The sequence below is a fragment of the Cololabis saira genome, chromosome 5, assembly GCF_033807715.1.
Source record: "Cololabis saira isolate AMF1-May2022 chromosome 5, fColSai1.1, whole genome shotgun sequence".
Classification (NCBI taxonomy): domain Eukaryota; kingdom Metazoa; phylum Chordata; class Actinopteri; order Beloniformes; family Belonidae; genus Cololabis; species Cololabis saira.
In genome coordinates, this window is record NC_084591.1 from 22,676,909 (window position 1) to 22,698,293 (window position 21,385).

Here is a 21,385-nt window from a genome sequence, read left to right on the forward strand (position 1 = left end):
AATTCAGCACACCAAGCTCAAAGTGAGGGGTCATTGACAGACGTGTGTAGACCTTGATGACAAAAAAAAAGAAAAAGAAATATTGTATTTATTTATTTGTATTATATTTTCTTCCCAACATGTCTGTATGGGATTGACTTGACATGGCTTTTTCTTTTTGCACAGACCAGACAAGCACCACGCAGAGCAGGGCCAGGCTGGAGCCGGGGGTATTGGGGAATGGAGGCCACAGGGCAGGAGCTTCTGTTTCTGCAGTGCCAACGTTTGCCTCCTGCCAGACTCCCTCGCCAGGTTCAACAACTTGTCAGACACCCACAGGAGAGCTCTTGAGGTGGGCAAAAGAATCCGCAATGGTGCCAGTCGGCCTCAGATTAAAATCTACATCGACTCACCAACCAACACATCCATCAGGTTAGAAGAGTTTATTCCAGGCGTTTTTATGTTTTTTGCTGTTGTAATACATTCATTTTAAAACTTTTTTTTTATTCCACTTAGTGCGGCATCTTTCAGCAGTCTTGCCACAGGATTTCGCCGTACCTCGTCTCTGGACCAGCGTCCAGATCAAACACACACCACCAATGGCCCAGCCGAAACTGAAATCGAACCCATCACTGAGTGCCCGATTCACCCCTCAGGTGCCGCTGACTGCCCCGTTCACCCCTCTGCCGGAGACCACAACTCCACTGACTGCCCCGTTCATCACGATGGAGCAGACACCTCAGGAGACTGCCCCCTGCACCAAGAGGGAACTAACAGCAGCTCAGGGTGTCCCGTGCACACCTCAGGGGAGAGTGCAGGCTGTCCAGTGCACTCCAAAGCATGTCAAAGTGGACATGGCCATCATGACTGTCCCATGCATGGGGACGGTACGCAGCAAAAACCCGCCACAGACTGCCCCCTTCACACATCAGGGGTACAAATCAGCATCAGTGCTCCAGAGCCGGATCCCCAGGAGGAAGAGGCTGAGACGGGGAATCATCGGGAGCAGGGAGTGGGAGACACAGGCAGTATGACTGCGTCCCGTGAGTCCCTCGCTCGCTACCATGGATATGATGGTGGGGTAGGGATAACGTCCAATAATACTCTCTCACACGTCCCGCGCACGTCCATCTTCAAGCGGCCAGGAAGGAAACGTCGTCATGGAGATGAGACCTTCGATCATGAGATCTCTGCCTTTTTTCCTGCCAACTTGGATTTCCTCGCCCTTCAGGAAGTATTCGACCATGGAGCAACAACTAGACTGCGGCGGCAGTTGCACCGCTACTTCCCCTACGTGCTGAGTGATGTTGGGAGATATGGCTGGAAAGGCTGCTGCTCCAGGTTCAAATTCTTGAACAGTGGCCTGATGCTGGCCAGTCGCTACCCCATCTTGGATGCACGGTTTGAGTGCTACCCTAACGGGAAAGGAGAAGATGCATTGGCGGCTAAGGGAGCACTGTTTGCTAAGGTAAGAGGTTTTACTTTCCCTACCCACCACTCTACTTCAGTTTTTCTCAACTATTGTGGCAGTATAGAGATATAAGCGCAGTCAACTATAAATTCATACCATATTTGGTGGGACTATAAGGAATGTATTGATGGCGCTTTCATAACCGTACCCTTGACAGGTAGCTGAAGCTAGTAAAGTGTCAGCTCAGCTTTGTATAACACTGAAAACAAGATGAAACAGCTATTTTGTCCCTGTGATGACAAGAAGACTTACTGCATTTGACAAGACACAGTCAGGTCCTCAAACCTCCATAAAATATGCCCCAAGATGCCTATGTCTTCTGTAAACCAGAACAGAATGATCGCCATGTAGAGCACGTTCATGAGAGAACTTGCCCAGACCATGAGCCGCTGGGGGAAGTTTTCAACTCCACCCCAAGGAACCCATTTTACAGCGAGGACCATCTGCTGGTAGTACTTTTCACATAGGATTTTAGTTTATCTTTGAGTTTTTAGTGGCTTTCCATCTCATCTCCAGCACTCTGTTGAAGACCTGTGTTGTTGTTTACCCCATAAGGACATAGGCAGTGTTTGCTGTCTGTGAGCTGTATTGATTATATTATTCATCTCGCCTCATTCTTGACATACTGGGGTACGGAAAGTATTCAAACCCCTTTAAATGTTTCCCTCTTTGTTTCATTGCAGCCATTTGCAAATATCAAAAAAGGTAATTTTATTTCCAGTGGTGGACAGTAACGGAGTAAATTTACTTGAGTAGTGTACTTAAGTACATATCCAGAGGATTTGTACTTTACTTGAGTATTAGATTCATTTGGTACTTATTACTCTTACTTGAATACATTTCCAAGACAAATATTTTTACTTTTACTCCAGTAAATTTCTAGGAAGGCTGAAAAGTACTTGTTACTTTCAGGTCTGCTCTTTTTTCTTCTTCCCTAAAATCTTATTGGACACAAGCTGTTTTTGTCAAAGGAGGAGACCTATCACAGTGCACGCTATCCACTGGGATGATGTAAAGCAGAAATACGTCAAGCCTCCTCAAAACGATACCACCAAAGTAGCCTGCGTTTGTCAAGACATAGCCGCAACAAGTCAAGACATACCGCAACAATTAATTTAGAAAAAAATATAGTAATTTACTGATGTGGAAAATAAGAAATTTACTCTTACTCTTACTCTTACGTTTACTTAAAGTAAATTTAAAAGCATTTACTTTTGGATACTTAAGTACCTTTAAAAGCAAGTACTTGTCTACTCTTACTCGAGTAATATTTTGACTGAGCTACTTTTACTTGTAACGGAGTAAATTTTGACCAGTAGTATTTGTACTCTTACTCAAGTACTGGGGTCGAGTACTCTGTCCACCTCTGTTTATTTCTCATTAATGTAAACTCAGCACCCCATCTTGACAGAAAAAACAGAAATGTAGAATTTTTTGCAAATGTATTTAAAAAGAAAAACTGAGTTATCATGGTCATAAGTATTCAGACCCTTTGCTGTGACACTCATATTTAACTCACATGCTGTGCATTTCTTCTGATCCTCCTTGAGATGGTTTTGCTCCTTCATTGGGGTCCAGATGCGATTAATTAAACTGATTGGACTTGATTAGGAAAGGCACACACCTGTCTATATAAGACCTTACAGCGCATGTCAGAGCAAAAGAGAATAATGAGGTTGAAGGAGCTGCCTCATAGCTCAGGACAGAATTGTAGCAAGGCACAGATCTGGTCAAAATAATTTCTGCAGCACTCAAGGTTCCTAGTGTAAGAGCACAGTGGCCTCCATAATCCTTGAATGGAAGAAGTTTGGGATGACTAGAACTCTTCGTAGACCTGGCCGTCCAGACAAACTGAGCAATCTTGGTAGAAGGGGTGAGAGAGGTAAAGAAGAGCCCAAAGATCACTGTGGCTGAGCTCCAGAGATGCAGTAGGGGGGGTAGAGACAACTATCACTGCAGCCCTCCACCAGTCAGGGCTTTATGGCAGAGTGGTCCGGCGGAAGCCTTCCCTCAGTGCAAGACGGAAAGCCTGCATAGAGTTTGCCAAAAAACACATGAATGACTTCCAGACTATGAGGAATAAGATTCTCTGGTCTAATGAGACCAAGATTGAACTTTCTGGCATTAATTCTAAGCAGCATGTGTGGAGAAAAGCAGGCACTGCTCATCAACTGCCCAATACAATCCCAACAGTGAGACATGGCAGTGGCAGCATCATGCTATAGGGGTGTTTTTCAGCTGCAGGAACAGGATGACTGGCTGCAATTGAAGGAAAGATGAATGCAAACATGTACAGAGATATCCTTGTAGAAAACCTCTTCCAGAGTGCTCAGGACCTCAGACTGGGCAGAAGGTTCACCTTCCAACAAGACAATGACCCTAAGCACATCTAACATAACAAAGGAGTGGCTTCGGAACAATCCTGGGACCATTCTTGACTGCCCCAGCAAGAATACTGAGCAAACGGTCTCAATACTGAAGACCATGTGATATTTCAGTTTTTCTTTTTTAATAAATTTGCAAACATGTCTACATTTCTGTTTTTTTTTACCTCAGAGTCAGACATAGCTTCAGTGGTTATATGTGGATACTCTTTTTGTACACTCTTTAGTCATCTCAGACCCCCAACAGGTCGAGACAGACGTCTGCCCTCCCTCATTTTAACCAGGTTCCTATCGTCTCCACTGTTGCCTCATCCTTGCTCAGGATGGGAGATTGGGCCAAAGACAACATTGAATATATTATCAGCTTGGTTTCGTAGCTAGACTGCTTCTAGCTAAGAAATTACATGACATTAATTTTGAATTTGTAACTCAGTTGGATTATGCATGAATGGCAATAAACTGGACTGGACTAGACTATATAATTCATTTAATTGGATTATATTTATCCATGTAAACCATAAGTTGTGACGTCACACCATTCAAGTAAAGAAGAACTGAATTTAACTGAGCCTTGGAGGCTTTCATACAGTTTGAAATTAGCATATATGTTTCCTTGGGAAATCAGAAAATAAATCAAATTTTTCTTCAATTTAAATATGAGGAAGATTAATATGAATTTTAATGTAATTCAACCGTTTACCTTATTTCTAGCTTACTGGAGGACAAATGTGTTCATGCTTTGATTGTTTGGATATTTCATTTAAACATGGATCCCTGGCACTACTCCTAAAGTCTGTTTATCATAAATTAGAATATATGTTTAAAGCGAATAAAAGAGGGCTGGAGAGTGAGAGCTTCTATGATCTGCCATTTTCATGTGATTGCTGTAGGGCAGCAAAGGAGTCAAATCCGCTGCTGCACATTTCATCCTCCAAATTCTCCCTTAGATGTGATCATTATCAGGGCGTATTATCATAATGGCTATTCGCTCTACTTTATAACCCATTTCAATGCATGTATTCTATTCACTGACAGCACATCCTCAGTCGCTTTCCCCAGACGCTTGTTAGCAGCGGGGTGAAATGCTAATTTAGTTTCTCCTCATTATCACCAACTTAGCAACTCTCTCTAAAAACTTATTAGGAAAATCAACTACAATCAATGTGGCAACATGTTTGACAAACCGTTGCGTTGTTCATTAAAGGGGTGTGTGTATGTGTGTGTGTGGGGGGGGTCAGCAGAGCAGCACTCGCTTCGCTGCCATCATATGAGGTGACTACAGCATTGCAGGATAGAAGTAAAGGATTTCATGGAGAATTTACACCTTCTTCTACTTTAATATAAACATTTCTGTCATATCAAAGTTGTATTTTAATTTAGAAGCTTAGACGTTTAGTCGGACAAACCAACCCGATAATCAGCTGTCGGACGCCATCAGGCAAGGTCGGTGACTCAAGGTTGGGTTGTGTCCTATGCTGTCGTCCGTCTGCTTTCATTTTGGCCGATTCGACATGTAGAATGGTCCACTAGCCATCGGTCTCTATGACCAATCTGATTGGTGGAGTGCTAGCCCTCGAATAGCAAATCAGAGTTAACCAGAAATGACGATGGCTAACATACATAGATAGACATAGATAAACAGTGATGGCACCAGACGCTACACTACACTTCATCATGGCATCGGTTTGGATTGTGTTTGACTGTGTTGTGAACGCTAGTATATTTTCATTATTAGCATCGTATTTTCGATACTCCTTGACTTCTATCAGAAGTGAAAACACACAGCGGGCTCAGTTCAGAACTCTAGACGAGAGCGATCCGTCATTTCCAGTTGTTCGTCTTTCCTTTTCTTTCTGGGCGACATCACGTATTAGCGCCGCCTGCAGTTATGGGGACATATTACATCTCACACACGCGCCAGTCGGCGTCGAGTTGGTGTGTTCAGGTGTATTTTTCTGTCCGACTCGGGCAGACATAAAATACATAAAATACATAAAAAGGCAGTGTTAATAATTGTATGTATATACAGTATATATATATATATATATATATATATATATATATATATATATATATATATATATATATATATATATATATATATATAATCACATTCTGTCTGAAAATATCTGGACATAAATGTTTGGCGCTATGAGTCCACATTGTGTGGAAACCAAGAAAACTTGTCTTGACATCCTCACAGGATCTTCAGTTTCACACACTTGACAGTAAATTAGACAAACCTGTGCCTTTGCCAACTGTTTGTATGTGGTTGGTGTCTTTTCAGTGAGACTGCTGTGTGGGTTTTGTGTGCCAGTGTGGAATCTTGCTTTTGTTACTTGTTGCTTCACTAATGAATGTTTTCAAACTGCTACACATCAACTTGCTACTTAATAGTAACAAAGCACCATCCTGCTACGTAACCCTGTACTCTGTGATTAATGAATTAAGATATCAACCTGGCATTTCCAGGAGTAAAGGCTCCAACGCAGAGCACACGCCGCAGCCGTGACGCCGTATTGAACCCTTCAGACTTCTCCGTCTCTCCATTTGGTCGCGGTGCAGTAGCCTACCCCCCGCGACCGCTAGTTAGCGATCTTTTTCTGAATGGTTTATCCGACTTTTTCCAGTCACAGTGAATCAAAGAGATAAGGACAACTATTGTGCAAAAAACCAAAATAAAAAAAATCACACATAAACGAAGAAAAGAACCCTGAAAGTTCACGAAGTCTGCTTCAAACCGGAAACCGGAAATGCGTTGCTCCCAAGCAAACCAATCACAGCCCTCTCCGTCTGCGTGTGGTCTGCGTCGCTCGACGCGTAGTTACAATTTTCGGGAGGTGCACGTCAGTGACGGCGCAGGTGACGGCGTGTGGTCTGCGTGGACGAAAACCACACGCCGTAGGCACGGCGCAGTTTTGACGCAGAATCATATTTCGGCCTTAAGTCCATTTAGACATGTTGCTGTGCAGGTTTAAGCAAAGAAACCGGCCCATGTAACAGGATGCGTTTATAACATGGCTACTAATGTGCTATTTCGGGCTACATGCACAGTGATGGGATTTCCACTGCGGTAGGTTCTTTTGACAGCGTCTTCATAACTCTGCACAATCACCAAACGCTCTGTCAAAGAAGCAGCCGTGCAGAGTGGAAATCGTGTCAGTGCAATGACTCAGTGCTGAAGCAAGCCACAGTCTTATAAGTGCCATATTTTGTGTGTGTGTGTGTGTGTGTGTGTGTGTGTGTGTGTGTGTGTGTGTGTGTGTGTGTGTGTGTGTGTGTGTGTGTGTGTGTGTGTGTGTGTGTGTGTGTGTGTGTGTGTGTGTGTGTGTGTGTGTGTGTCATGTATTTCAGTGCTGTCTCAGTTCATGCATCAAGCACAGCTACAGTGGCTGTCGGGATATGAGTTTGGGTGAGATCCATCCCCCTCTGCGAGGGACGGGGGTTATGTGACACGATGGTAGAAAATTGCAGCTGTTTGTGTGTGAACATGCCTCTGCAAGCCCTCATGTATACCTGGTCTAATCAAGGTACCCTCCATCACAGCTTGCACACTGGCAGTCTCACCCTGTTTCCCTGCTTCCTGCTGATTTTCCCTGTCGCTTACAAGCTGTCTTCACATCCCTTTTTCACCACCTCCACGTGTGAGGTCGCTACACGTGACAAGCCGGTATGTGCCAGCTGGCAGGTACATATTTTAAAGCGAGCTGCTAATGCCCTCAGCTGACGGAAAGAAACCAAGCAATGTGTTTTTAACCAAATGTTTCTCCTTAAACTGTATTAGCTTGTGAGATGTGTGAGTACACATCAGGGGTACGGTGTCCATTAAAACACTGCAGGGAAACCAAGAAGTGTGTGCGGAGAACATAAAGCAGGTTAAAGAGTGACTCCCAGTATCAGTGTCCAGTTTAACTTTGTTATGTTGCTTGTCAGCAAACACTCAGCTGTTGGGAACATCTTTAAATGTCTGTCACTCCTCTAATGTACAATTGTGCAAAACAATTCAGAAGATGAATAAAGGTTTTTGAGTCTAAACACACTAAAGCACACACAGTGGCCGCTACGTTAGATACTGAAAAGGAATAAAAGACAGCTGAACTACTATAAACAGTGCTTTATATAAAAAACACTCAACTTTTTTTTACACGTATAACCATGGTTCCCTCTTGAACTGCACCATTATGGCCTTTTGAGAGTGTAGATGGATGTTATCTTTGCTGCGTGTTCAAGTGTTTTGTTTTTGGTTTGCTTTTTTCCTCAGCACCATCCCTTTGTGTGTCATGCTCGTCCGAGAGCGTCACCGGGGATCCTCACTGGCTCTGCTTTAGCTGAGAGAGGCTGCATCGGTAATATACGAGGAGATTTCAATCAGCAACATTGCCTGTTTCTTTGTTCAGAAAACAGATTGAAACCAAAAGGGCTCCAATGTGATTGGTTCAGAATTAAAGCTGGCAGAAACAATCAAAGCCAAAAAACAGGAACTAAAGACAGCAGCAAACAAAAGTCAGCTAAGCTGTACTATAGGGTACATCTGACTGTAGGGGCATAAATAAGAAGAAATGGCAAGACAACAAAGGAAACGAGAAGGCACATATCCAGAGAAAGAGTATCTACGCATCCAGCTGGTTATGAGGCCAAAAAGACTATTAGTAATTATTCATGCTGACTGTTCTGATCCATTCCTAAACAGCGAAAACAAGAACATAAAGGCAGCGGTCACATGGTGTGCCATATTCTTGACACCGATTTTGTAAATGAAAGCATGTTAACACCATAGGTGAAAATCATGTGAAGATCTTAAGCCCATTTCTGCAGACAGGTGGACGGACTTCTTGTATCTGACCCTGGCATTTCCAATTGTGCTGGCCTTTGCTTTGCTTTTGCCTGAGTCATAAAGATTAACTGCAAATCAATAATGTGATGAGGCTTGATTAAAGGCTTTGGTAGAATTAATAGGCGCTTTATAGGAAAGTAAAGATTCGGAAATGCCTCCCATGTGGTCCGTGAGATCTTTCTGTTCTCGCGGCTGCACATCCTGCACAAGCAGACTATGACCAGAGAACATGTCAGAACTCCCAGATTGGCTACGTCTCCTGTTCTCTGGAATCTGAGTCAGCTCGCCGGCTTTGTCTGAGGGTCCCGGTTGGCCTTTGTCGATGTGTCTGATGTGAATATTCTCTTTGATCTCCCTCTGCCTCTGCACTCACACCTGAGCCATTCGGGCCTCAGCACGGTGTTCACTGGCAGCTGATGCCGTCTTGCTGCACATAGTCCTTGTATGCTCTGACATGTTTCTGTGTTAGTGCCGAGTGATATTTGCTTCATCCCTGCATGCATGAGTCATTTCTGACACTGGCGACTTCTGATGACACCAGCTGTCAGATAAGATGTCTTCCTCTTCTTTTCTTCTGATTTTTTATTTCATTCTCTAACCCATCCTTATTAAAAAATCCTATGAATTCACCAGTTGACGAAGATATATGTTAATGTAGAAAACATATTCATAAGGAGTTTATTGTTTTGCTTTCATGACATCACAAACAAGATGTCTTCATTATTCATTTGTTTCTCATACACTTACTTTTCCATCCTCTTCTCAACAAGCTATTCAAGAGGTCATTTGAACACTGCAGTCATTGTTAAAAGCTACTTTCTGTGTTATTCTCTAAGCCACGAGTCCCTTTAGTCCCCTTCATCTTGACTGCATCTTGTTGTTCTCATTGATCAGCCCTGGCTTTTGTAGCCTCCCTCATAACCTCTCAGCCATCTGCAAGCTGTCACTCCTAACCTCTCTTCATCTTCAAGATGTCTTGGCAGCGTTCCAGGGCAGCAACCTCGCTTTCCATCCACGAGCGTCCGGCTGGCTCTCCGGCCAGCTGGGAAGCATCCTATTAGATGCAGTTCATTTGAAGTGCCTAGAGTTCACACTGTGCTTCTCTCTTTGCGTAACCGATAGCAGGAACGTTCTCCCATATAAGACCCACTGTTGTTTCAAGAAAAGGTTCAAACGTGTTTCAATCTATTTTGCTAGCAAATGTTTATTTGTGCTGATTCACATTTCAATGAACTAGATTTTGTAAACAACATAGTTAACTGACATCTTCAAGACAACAGTCTAACTTCAGTTGTGTTGAAACAACGTGTGGGGTATTTTGTGTGCAGGAAGTGGTGTAAAGAGAGAAGAGAGGGTGTGACTCCGCGCTGATGTGGAGTCGGTGGACATTTTTAATTGTCACTGAACATGAACGGCTCTGCATAATCAGCCAGTGTTGGCATTTGTAGTCTAGCAGGAGGGTTTGTCTCATTCCTGGGAAATTAGGCCATTAAGTCAGAAAATCTACCACACCCATCCTCTGCTCTTCTTTTTTTATCAGTTTATCCTAATTATGACGTATTTATATGGCTTTCTAGTCAGAATTAAGTCTCCCACAAACGCATTCAAGGGACACAAACATTATTCAATACTGTCTCCCTTGGATGCGTTTATCTGGAGAGCAGCAGGTCCTCAACATAAATTTAAACTGTTTCCAATGGAGAACTGGCAAGAGAGCGAAAGAGAGGGAGAATATTAATTAAAAACGATTCCCTGAAGAAAGAACGACACTGGCTCTGTAATTAAAGTTTCTCAGTTTCAACATTTATTTCCTCTTTTAGTTAATTCAGACAAAGTCCGAGATTGAAAGGTCACGTGTGTGTGTTTGTGTAAAAATACACAACTTGAATGCATTACAACGGATTAGCCCTCAAAATAGGGACACGCTCAAATTTAGATTGGATAATGGAAATCAGAATTCCCAAAATCCATCCCTGCCTCTAATGACGAGGACGTACTCCATTATTCTTGAGGTCAACTCAATATATTGGTACAAATGGCTTTTCTGTCACGATCTAAAAGGATTTTGTACCATGTCTCAATGAAAAACGCTGCCCTTTCTAACACCACCCAGGTTGGTTGGATGCCATGACAACTTAAAAAAGAAGACTCATCCATGTTATCTGTTTTTTTGGAAAGTCCCCATCTTACTTTTCATGTAAAAACCTCTATCACTACCACCAAACCTTTTAAAAATATGTATTTTCAGAATGTAGCCTTAAAAAAGGCCAGAATATAGATGCAATAACATCACACAAGTGGTCAGTTTCACAAGATTAGCCTTCATGTAATTATGCCACCCACATACTTTGCTTTTTATGTGGGTTTTAAAAACCTTTGCCGTTCACACTTGTGTTCAGACTTGTCATTAGTGGTGGAAGAGGCTTCATTAGGGTTTTATATTCCATAAAGAAGAAGAGCTGTAAGCCTGAGACCTAATTTGAATGTTCCACAACCAAACTAAAATGAACCTTAGACATGAACTCAAATTTTTTTTCGTACATCTCACATAATTGAAGCGTCCCCGTAAGAACTGATGATTTGAAATATTGTGTGAGTTATTGCCATATCACTTGAGCAATGACTTGATCTTGAATTGACTGAATCTAGAATGATCTTTAATGACCTGAGACGTGACTTGTCTCTACTGCCTCAAAACTTTATCAACGCCTTGTTGTGTGATGACTATTATCTCAGTATATTAAGCTCTCAGAGGAGGTCAACAGTAACAGCGAGGCACATTATTCATGCTTGTAAGAGGTTCTGTTAAATCTGAACATCCATCTAGTTTCTTGCCGATTCTTTAAAGCCAGCTTGAGTTGATTTGAAAATCATCAAACATGCAACAAGGAACCCTTAAACGGAAGAAATCTGTGCGTGATCTGCAATTATCAGCTGGCACGTATTTTGTTATGAATGAACCCCTCAAAGACGTTCACCAACATCACCGAGCCATCTCCGCCGGTAGATATGTGTGAAACGTTTAAATATCTGAAGCTGACGGTCGGAGACTCACAGTGGGGTTTTACCACCTCAGACGATTTATACTACAAACATTTAATGAACATGTCATTATTGCTAAGCCCATTATCAATAACATGCAGATGTTTTTTGTCTTTTTTTCTTATCCGAAAACAATACTGAAGCACATCTGTCATTCTGCTTTCTGTTCATTTCTGTCTGTCATCACAAGAAATTAGCTGCTTCATTTCTAAGTCAAGTAATCAAACTCAAGCACGTAATAGAAGGTGAAACCCGGGTTCATCGTCCACAGAGATGGTACAGTTCAAGCAATTATCTACAGCTGGCTTGGAGGTCTCATAATCGTGCTTGGGTGGCTTGGTTGGTGTAAAGTGTGAAATTGCTTCTAATAACACATTTCAGTTCCACTTTAATCACTCTCAATCCCAGAAAGGCAAAGAAGGAATTACCATCTTACTTCCTGCATTCTGAATCATTTGTTTGTCCTGTAATTATTAGGGCCTGAGCACTTACAGTGCGAAGGCCCTATTGTATCCGTAGGAATTTTTTTCCGTTTTTTTTTTTTTTTTTTTCCTTCTTCCGACAAAAATTACATATTCTAATTGTGTCAAAAAGGGGCGTGGCCCCACAATACGTTTTGACGTACATGCACGAAAATCGGTACACACCTGTATCATGTCGCAACTTAAAGAAAAGTCTCTTGGCGCCATGGCCGAAACCGAACAGGAAGTCGGCCATTTTGAATTAATCGTGTAATTTTGGCGCAATTTATGCCATTTCTTCGTCCGCTTCTTCGCCCGAACCGTAACGTGCACCGAGGTGTTTTATACATCAAAATGTGCATCTAGATCCTGCGACGATGGGGATTACTTTTCTCAGTCAAAAGCGTTACCGTGGCGACGATAGACACCAAAAAGCGTGCCCCCCCTTCATACGATTAGTCCATGTTTGATAGTTCCTACTTTCTGCTATAACTTTTGAATGGTTTAATATAGAGAGTCGTGGGTGGTGTCATCTGACTCGGTTTTGAGTCCTTGGACATAATTGGTGCAAATTAGCCCCGCCCCTTCTTCTGATTGGTCGATATTTGATAGTCCCTATTTTCTGCTATAACTTTTGAATGGTTTGATAGAGAGTCGTGGGTGTTGTCATCTGACTCGGTTTTGAGTACTTGACCTTCATTGGCATGAATTAGCCCCGCCCCTTCTTCTGATTGGTCGATATTTCATAGATCTTATTTTCTGCCATAACTTTTGAATGGTTGGACATACAGAGGTGTGGGTGTTGTCATCGGACTCGGTGTTGACTCCTTCACCTTAATTGGTGGAATTAGCCCCGCCCCTTCATCTGATTGGTCGATATCTGATAGTTCCTACTTTCTGCCATAACTTTTGAACGGTTTGATATAGAGAGTTGTGGGTGGTGTCATCCGCTAAATGTCCAGGCCTGAACGTGCACAAGGGTGTGAGGGCCCGTTCATTGCTGCTTGCAGCTTTAATTATTATTATAATTACAATATAAATTCTGATGTTATCTTCATGTTTTCTTGACTCATACAGGACAAAGTAAAGACAGAAAAATTCATTTGAGCAGAAACTTATTCCAGACCTTAGTTCATCACCAAACAGACCCTCTGTCAGCCTTGGCATTGTCCATGGATTATGTACCCATATTGGGAGTCCACTCTTTACTATGAGCGCAAGTGCACAGAAACACACAGAGAACAATTCCCTCGGGCCTCTTTCAGGGTGCACACACACCTACTGAAGCATACATAAGGTTCTGAATTATTAATACGGTGTTTCATGCAGATAGAAAGAAGAGAAGAAGGGAAGAAAAGGAGCAACAGAGGGGAAAGGGATGGGCACATGTTTGGAGAGTTGTGAGAGTATTAAAAAGTCAATGACTTATAGGTGAACTTTGGATTTCAAACAATCACACTAGCCGCCGCACTTCAGTTTTTATGCTAAGTTTAACAGAGCGATGATGGAAATAAATTGTCCCATCAAACTCCCACCAAAGCTGACGTTGATTGACATGTGATGGGTATGTTCCCGTCGGCCTGCTGAGCAACATGGCTGTGCCCCCCATACGAAGAAAGATGGGCTTCAAGAAACCAGTGGGTCACGTGACCAAATGCTTTGCATATATATAGAGTTTATTATTTTTTCTTCGTACAGCAGTGTTTCTCAGCAAGCTGAAGGGAATACACCCTTCAGCTAATCAATCAAAGTTCCCAGCTCCTTCAGCGGAACCCCAGCTAAATATCTGCAGGCTGCCGTCAGACATGTACAGCGGGATATACCGCTTCACAAAAATGACTGTTCACGTTTAGTTTGGGTCCATACAAACGGCAGGTTGCTTCACTTAGCATGGGAACATGATGAGGTATTGATCATGGGTAACCAACTGAGCCAGCTGAGCCAACTGTCAATCAATCATATACAGAAATACAGTTATTGCTTGGTATAAATATTCCTGGCGTGGTATAATAAAATTCACCCTCCTCAGAGCTGTCATGGATGTGAATGCAGACGACTGACATCAAAATGTTTCTTTGAACCAGGCTGTAAATGTGTTTATTTCTGCTCTAAAGTTGGACATTTTAACATGCGAGTCAGTGGAGAGTGACTCGCTTTTGGAGCTAGCCTCTAGTGGCCAGTCGAGGAAATGCAATGAATCCTAGTGATGCAGGAGTTTACGCCATACATCTAACTAAAATGTACAACTTCAAAAACGCTGTTCAGAAAGCAACAGGTCAAGTGACCTAATGCTTCATCCATTGTCTTATACAGTCTATTCCCCACCATTAGGGCAGTATTGTCAGTGGCACTTTTGTCAACACAGCAGGACACCGTGCCCCGATGTGGTCAGACATGGTATTACTGCGCTATAACATTTTTAAATAAAGAGAAATACATCTATATGTTAACCCTCTCCAAAGGTATCTGTGATTGTGCATCACACAGTAAAAAGATGTATTGTGATAAATCAGTCATTCAGATCCTTTAAGGATCAAATAAGTGCTTCCTTCCTGAGGCCAAAGACATAAAAACGCTTCAGACAGTTAACGAACAACTGACCAAAAGCTAGAGTCTCTGCTTATACTCACACATCCTTCAGACAGCATCAGCAGAAAAGGGGATTTTAGAGCCACATTTGATGCCTTTTCCAGAGATGTCCTTGCATCCTCCAACAAACCCATATTTAGCACAGATTATAAAGACATGACTGTGGAAGAAAAGGAAGGGTATTAGACTGAGGTGCCTGATGTTGTGACCTGGACTCAACAGAGAATGTGAGGAGAGAAGAGAATATGGGGTTTGAAGATTCAGCACACTGGAATCCCACATGGCGTAGATCTGTAGCATCGTGTGCCTGGTGTGGGTTTACTGCTTCCTCTGCATAGTTTCATAGCGCACTCGGAACGTTTTGGAAGCAGCCTCTTCACAAGAACCTAACCTTACAAGTTATATTCATTTTTTTTTTAAAGTAGACTCGTGCCTGGTCTCTAATTACAACACACACTGATTCACCTTAAAATCCTAAAACGTGCTCAATTAAAGTTCCCTGTCTATTCTTGTAATGGACATTTTGCATCTGAGGATGATATCCTCTGACTTTTAGGGCTGACGCCACCATTTATTTGGATGTGGTGATGTGATACAGCCAATCAGAGACATTTAAGATGAGGAGAAACAGGCAAATAGAAATACATAAATGACCCAATGATCATCAGTTTATTTTCACTTTTATTGTATTCCAGAGCCCAAGATATGGAATGTTTTTTCTTTTCAACTTAAATCAATGACGTAATTTCCTCCAAGAGCTATTTCAATGACAGATTTAAAAAAGAAAAGTATTTTCCAGGGAGAACGCCTCCCAGTTTAGCTCTGCCTCATAGTCGTCACTGTCAACAGGGATGTTTTCAGCACTCCAAACTAACCATCGCACAATCACCATCTCTCTGGCCTCTCAACCTTTTTTTTTTTTCCCTCCACATCAGTCTGCATCCACCCACCAACACTTTCGAGCTGCCAGTTGCAGCCTCGCTGTCCTTTGGGACTCTTCAATACTGATGCTGAAGGTGTCTGATTATATCTCGAGTGATGTTTTTTTGTAGTAGCTTTGTCCATTGTCTGCTGCATGCAGAATAGATCATTTAGGTCAGGAAAGAATGCTAAAGATCTATAAAGCATGCATAAATATAATGAAATAATACTATCCTCAGCATTGTGTTTAAGTCCCACTGATTGAATGAGCCCATTCAATTCAGTTAAGCTACTTAAAGCAAATTGCAACTGTCTCATCTGGCTTAGTTTCGTTGAAGAAACTTACAGTGATAAATCTTTCTAACTATAATATTAATGTGAAAGCATTTCTTTTCCAAAGTTGTTTTCTGCTGATGAAAATGTTGCAGGCTCCAGGCGGGAAATGGTCCATGGGAGACCATTCATAATGCTGCACAAAATGTCAGGACTGCTGCTGTTGGGGAGAGGGGGTGAAGATCAGCACGACAGAGTGATCAGCACGATTTTTCTGCGAGAAAATGCTTTCGCTGCAGCTTATTTTCTTACGTTAAGACGGTCTGTTCGGTATGAGACATCCAGAAAATTGCAGGATGATTTTTACAGTACAGCCTCTACTTATAGCACAGCTTTGCTATGAGCTAATGTTAATGTCTGGTTATTGGCATGCACACGGTGACAGCGCAAACATGCCGATAGTGTTACTACAGACAGAATTTCAACCAGATGATTATTTTCAAGTCAAGTGTGGCTTGCTCACATTTTTATTTTGGCAATCATTTTGCAGCATCGTGAGATTGATATATATATATATATATATATTTATATATATATATATATATATATATATATCTTTCTAGTGTCATTGTCTAAAAGGGAAAAACGAAAAACAAAACAGGCATGTACTGCAGGTTTTCTCTGGTCCTTGTAACATTGGGGGTGGGGGGTATGGAAGAGGTGAAATACAGAATAATTTGTGCATTCATCGATACAATAATAGCATTTACAGCAATAGCATGTTCCCCAAAGTCTGTAAATGTGTCATTAAGCATTGAACGAGCTGTTTAGAGGCCGATTCTGTCAAAGTGGCTATTTGGATTAGAATTGTTAAAACACCATTAAAAAGGATGTTTTTTTGTTTCCCTTTGGTATTTTGACCAAAGCATGGCACAGATACTTTTGGACTACTTTAGGAAACCATGTGAACTTTAGAAATATAGAATGCATATGTGTCCTTTTAAACAAAGAAAAATGGTAAATCACATGTTTCTAGTTTAGGGATTGTTGTGAAAAAACTAGGCTCAATAATGTTGATTTTGGGTGGCTGTAATGGGCACATTACAATTGGCTGTAAAAAGTCTCGTAGTAACAAAGAGGAAACAACATTTGACACAAAACCTCTCACCTCGGCACCATACAAGGGAAGAAATTAGGTCTGCAAGGGTTTTTGTTTCCAACTTGTGTTTATTATGTTAAGTAGGTATATTAACCATTTTTTTAAATCCAGAATATGTGATTTTTTTCATCAATTTCTGTATAAAAGAGCAGTTGTTTTTTTCATGATTTGAAACATCACTCATGTGAGCTACATGTTATAAACAGATGCACATCACAAACATTGATGTTTGACTGAATTCACATTCAGACAATGCATTTGAATCACTGTTTCCCCACATATTATTGCAATGTTACATTTAGCCTCGATTACTGCGTACCATTTTCGGACCTAACCAGAGAAAGCATATTAGTTTAACTGTTTAACAGGGTTCACATTTTTTATTTATGTATTTTCTTTTTTATTTTCATTCTGTCTGAAACTTTGAGATACATAGGGACAATCAGCAAAGTAGGCTGCAGGTTTCCAGTCATGCACTCAGCACTCTGAATCCTTCTTTCTTTTTTTTCTCCTATCATCAATCAACGGAAGCAAAATGCATGCTGATGTTCCAGCTGCAGCTGCCAGCAATTAGCTCAGCTCTCAGAGCACAATCAGTGCAGAAAACGAGCAGTGCAAACACACTGATTGAGACCATTTACATTAAAAATAGGTTGACGCTGCAGTATGCTCTGTATAAGGGAGTTTAATCGGACCTTAATGCTACAGGTGAGGGCGTTCATTCAAATTCGGATTGTTCGTTAACACCAGGCTGAAACTTTTCTGCATTCTCAGCTAACTAGCTGTTATGTAAAATAGATAAACCAAAGAATTAAAAGGGAATAGAAAACTGTGAAAGGGCATGAAAAACGTGTTTCCAATGAGTGCCGGAGCCTGATCTCACCTCTCTCAGCTGGTTTTTGTCGAAGCACGTGTTGTCAGTGAACTGTTTCCAACATCTAGAGATGATCCAGAAGGGCTTCATGTCAGAACTCAAATGTCTGCAAGTACATGTTCTGGACTTGTTTCAGATTACCAAGCCCGCTGCATTAGTATCAAAGCATGTTCAATGAGTGAAGTGATTTGTCAATCCTCCAGCTACTTCTCAGTAGCATTTATGGCAGTGGTTCTCACACTTTTCTGGTGGACCCCTCTTAGGATTATATGAAAACTTTTGAAATGTGTTTAAAACCATGAACAACTCCCCATCAAACACCCTGTCAAACACCTGATAATGCTCAGAGGCGGTTCTAGAGTCTCATTGGGCCCCAGGCAGAAATTCACAGGGAGGCCCTCCGACTAATTAATCAACATTATATAGCAAATAATCTGACAATAAAGAAAAATGTGAAAGATGTTTTTTTTTTTAGATAGTGCACATTTGTATTGTTTCAAAATAAAATATAAACACCACTGGAACACCACACAGAATTATTTCCATCTATGCACTTTTTTAGCACCTTTTCTAAATTTCTTGCCAATGAAGTCTATAACTTAGCATTATTAGCTTGACACTTGAGTTTAACTGGACACAACTTTGATTTGAAAACTGAAAAACATGTTTTGTCCAAGACAGCTATTTTATTTTCATCTTCATTTTGATACTGCTGAGTTAACAAGTTGGTTGCAAGTGTCTTTAATGTAACACACCACCAGGGCAGACTGAGCTGCTCTGAGCTAAATTAGCTTATGTATTATCTGCACTATAGCCTACTTACCACTCTCTTGATGCTTTTTTTGCTCCTGTTTAGTTTTTTATTGGGTATTTTTTTGCCTTTGGTTTCTTACTGCCGGATGGATAACGCCTCTTCATTTTGATAGACCTGCTCTCATAAAGTTTGTTTACGTAAGATGCAGCGAGAGCAAGAGGTGGAGGCGGGACCCCCTTCAGGGAGTTCTCCGCCGGCTGACCACTGTCATTGCAAATCTTCCTTTGAATCGCAAATTGTTGTGATTCAAAGTTGGTCGGCCCTCGGGGGCCCCCTACGGGCTCGGGGCTCCTAGCATTTGCCTGGTGCGCCAGTTGGCAAGCGGCATCTCTGATTACGTAGCAACGTCCAAGCATTCGTTTTTTCATTTATTCATGCATTTTTTATGACAGAGCTCATGAAAGTCTCACAACCTATATCTGAGTCAGAAATAACGATGCAATATTTTTTCTTTTTGACCAAAATGTAATAAAGAACTGGGTTTCATAGCCCAGAAGTTCCTGTAAATACAGCATAAACTAGATGCTGAAACGTGATCTCACACAATTGTTTAATAAGCGTATTGTGACATAACACATAGAGACTATTATTCCATTCAAAAATCACATACAAGATATTTATATCTGCTGGCTATTTAAGTCAATTTCAGCCCCCTGCTACTGTTACACTACACACTTTAAATGATGTAATTAACTCTGTAATGAGCTGTAATGATCAGAGCTGTAATGATCAGTTTTCCCACAATCAGCTGAGTTGTACGTCACTTGGATGGCTGGTGTTACGTGGCAAGCTTTATGCAAATAAACGTGTTAAATGGCCTTTCATGTTGGTCATCTGCAGCTGACATCATGTCACGTTTGTCTCTTTTCCCTGCAGGTTCATGTGGGCACCTCCCATCAGGAGCAAAGAGTTGTGGGATATCTCACATGCACACACCTCCACGCCATTGAAGGTATGGTTGCATGCTCTGCAGCTCCCATAACAGCCCATAATAACAGCATGTTTTGATGAATTAACCAGACTGTTTTGTGCTGAGAGTGGAAAATATTTATTTAATTATTATTTTTTTAGCGCCTGCCTTTTTGTCCAGATATTTCGATAAATGAGCTCGTCAGAGCCATGCGTACCTCCTCCTGCTGTTCCCATGGTGACTGCCTCAAGCTGTTTTAGGCGTCAGAGCCCTATTTAAAGCCTCTGGTCGATGCCACCCTCATTTTTTACCAAAGACACATCTACCCCCCTTTGCCTGCTATTCTGGGCCTCTCCTAAACTTGTACGAGCCTAAAAATAGCAGCGCCAGGGGTGTTTCTAAAGATACATCAAAGATAAGGCCCTTGGAGGTGAGATCACAGGCTGCATGTTCAAGTCAGGGAGAACAGGGAGCAACGCTGGGATGGGGGTGCAGAGACCTGATTCCTTTCCGAGAGGAGAAAGTTGTTTATGACAAATTTTCCTGGCTGGACTGCAAGACTCATGATGCAGAAGGAAGGACTGTACAACTGAAAATAACACTCGACAAAGTTCAATTTTAGCATAAATGCAACATGCAAGGGGAATTAGTGTGTCGTCATTTATCATTCTTCTTCTACACATCATCAATGTAGCTTCACAAGTGTGAAGAAGATGTCTGAACTTATAGTTTTGTACGCCAGCATTCTTCACATTTTGTTGTGTGTATTCTCAAATTTGGTCTCCACTACTGTTGTTATTTATCTCAAAATGAGCTAAACATTGTCATTTTAATATTTTGTTTCATTTTTATGCATCCTTGTCATTCAAAACACAGGCAGTAACGTTTACAAGCTCAACATGAGATTTATAGCCACTCTGTGAGGAAATACCACTTCTGACCACATGGGGGTGTGTAGATATGTTGTATTGACAAAGGAGCAGCTGACAATACTGTAATATTGAGTGTGAACTTTCCGACACGGCTTGTAATACCGCTAGAGCTGGACTTTGTTGTGACTAATGCTGCCCCCATGTTGTAAGAAGTGGTATTGCTAGCTAGCGCAGATTTAAGAATTTTTTTCGTTCATTTTATTAATTTATTTTAGTCTTTGGTTTTATTCGCTGCCAAATAACAGATCAGTAATTTATATCTCTTTTAGGATTTATTGAAGGGTAAAGCCCTTGTTAGCTTTTTAACACAAAACAAAAACATCTATAAATGTGAAACTTTTTTCTGTTATGAATTGATTCCCTCAGTTCTCTTGAATTTGCTTTTGATATATTACAATTAATCCAGCCAATTTATTAGGAATATTATGGCTTAGTGGATTACTTCACAATGCCACTAATTAAGAAATTACTACATAAAAATCTGAAGTGAAATAAACTGAAGACAATATAGAAGAAATCCAGACATAACAATAGCCTCAGATAAAAGTCGGTCCATCTCATTTTTTTTCTAATTATTCATTTTGTTTAGATGTAAGAATTAAAACGAAAATCAAAAACAAAAAAAAAACAACAGCTTTGGTTAACCACAACTTTAAAGAATTTAAGAATACACTTATATTGTGTGTGAAACACACAATATATGAAATAACTATAATCCACAAAAAATGAATTGATAATTCCA

General features: G+C 41.2%; 1 protein-coding gene across 2 annotated transcripts in view; it reads left to right on the plus strand.

Moving 5' to 3' along the window:
• Window positions 1-21,385, plus strand: part of smpd3 (sphingomyelin phosphodiesterase 3) — an 85,441-nt gene that overhangs the window by 47,029 nt on the left and 17,027 nt on the right. For both annotated transcript variants that reach the window (XM_061721227.1, XM_061721225.1), the window contains 3 exons: window positions 166-411; window positions 496-1,447; window positions 19,678-19,753. In XM_061721227.1, coding sequence (XP_061577211.1) covers window positions 166-411; window positions 496-1,447; window positions 19,678-19,753 — 1,274 coding nt within the window. The remainder of the gene's footprint in view (window positions 1-165; window positions 412-495; window positions 1,448-19,677; window positions 19,754-21,385) is intronic.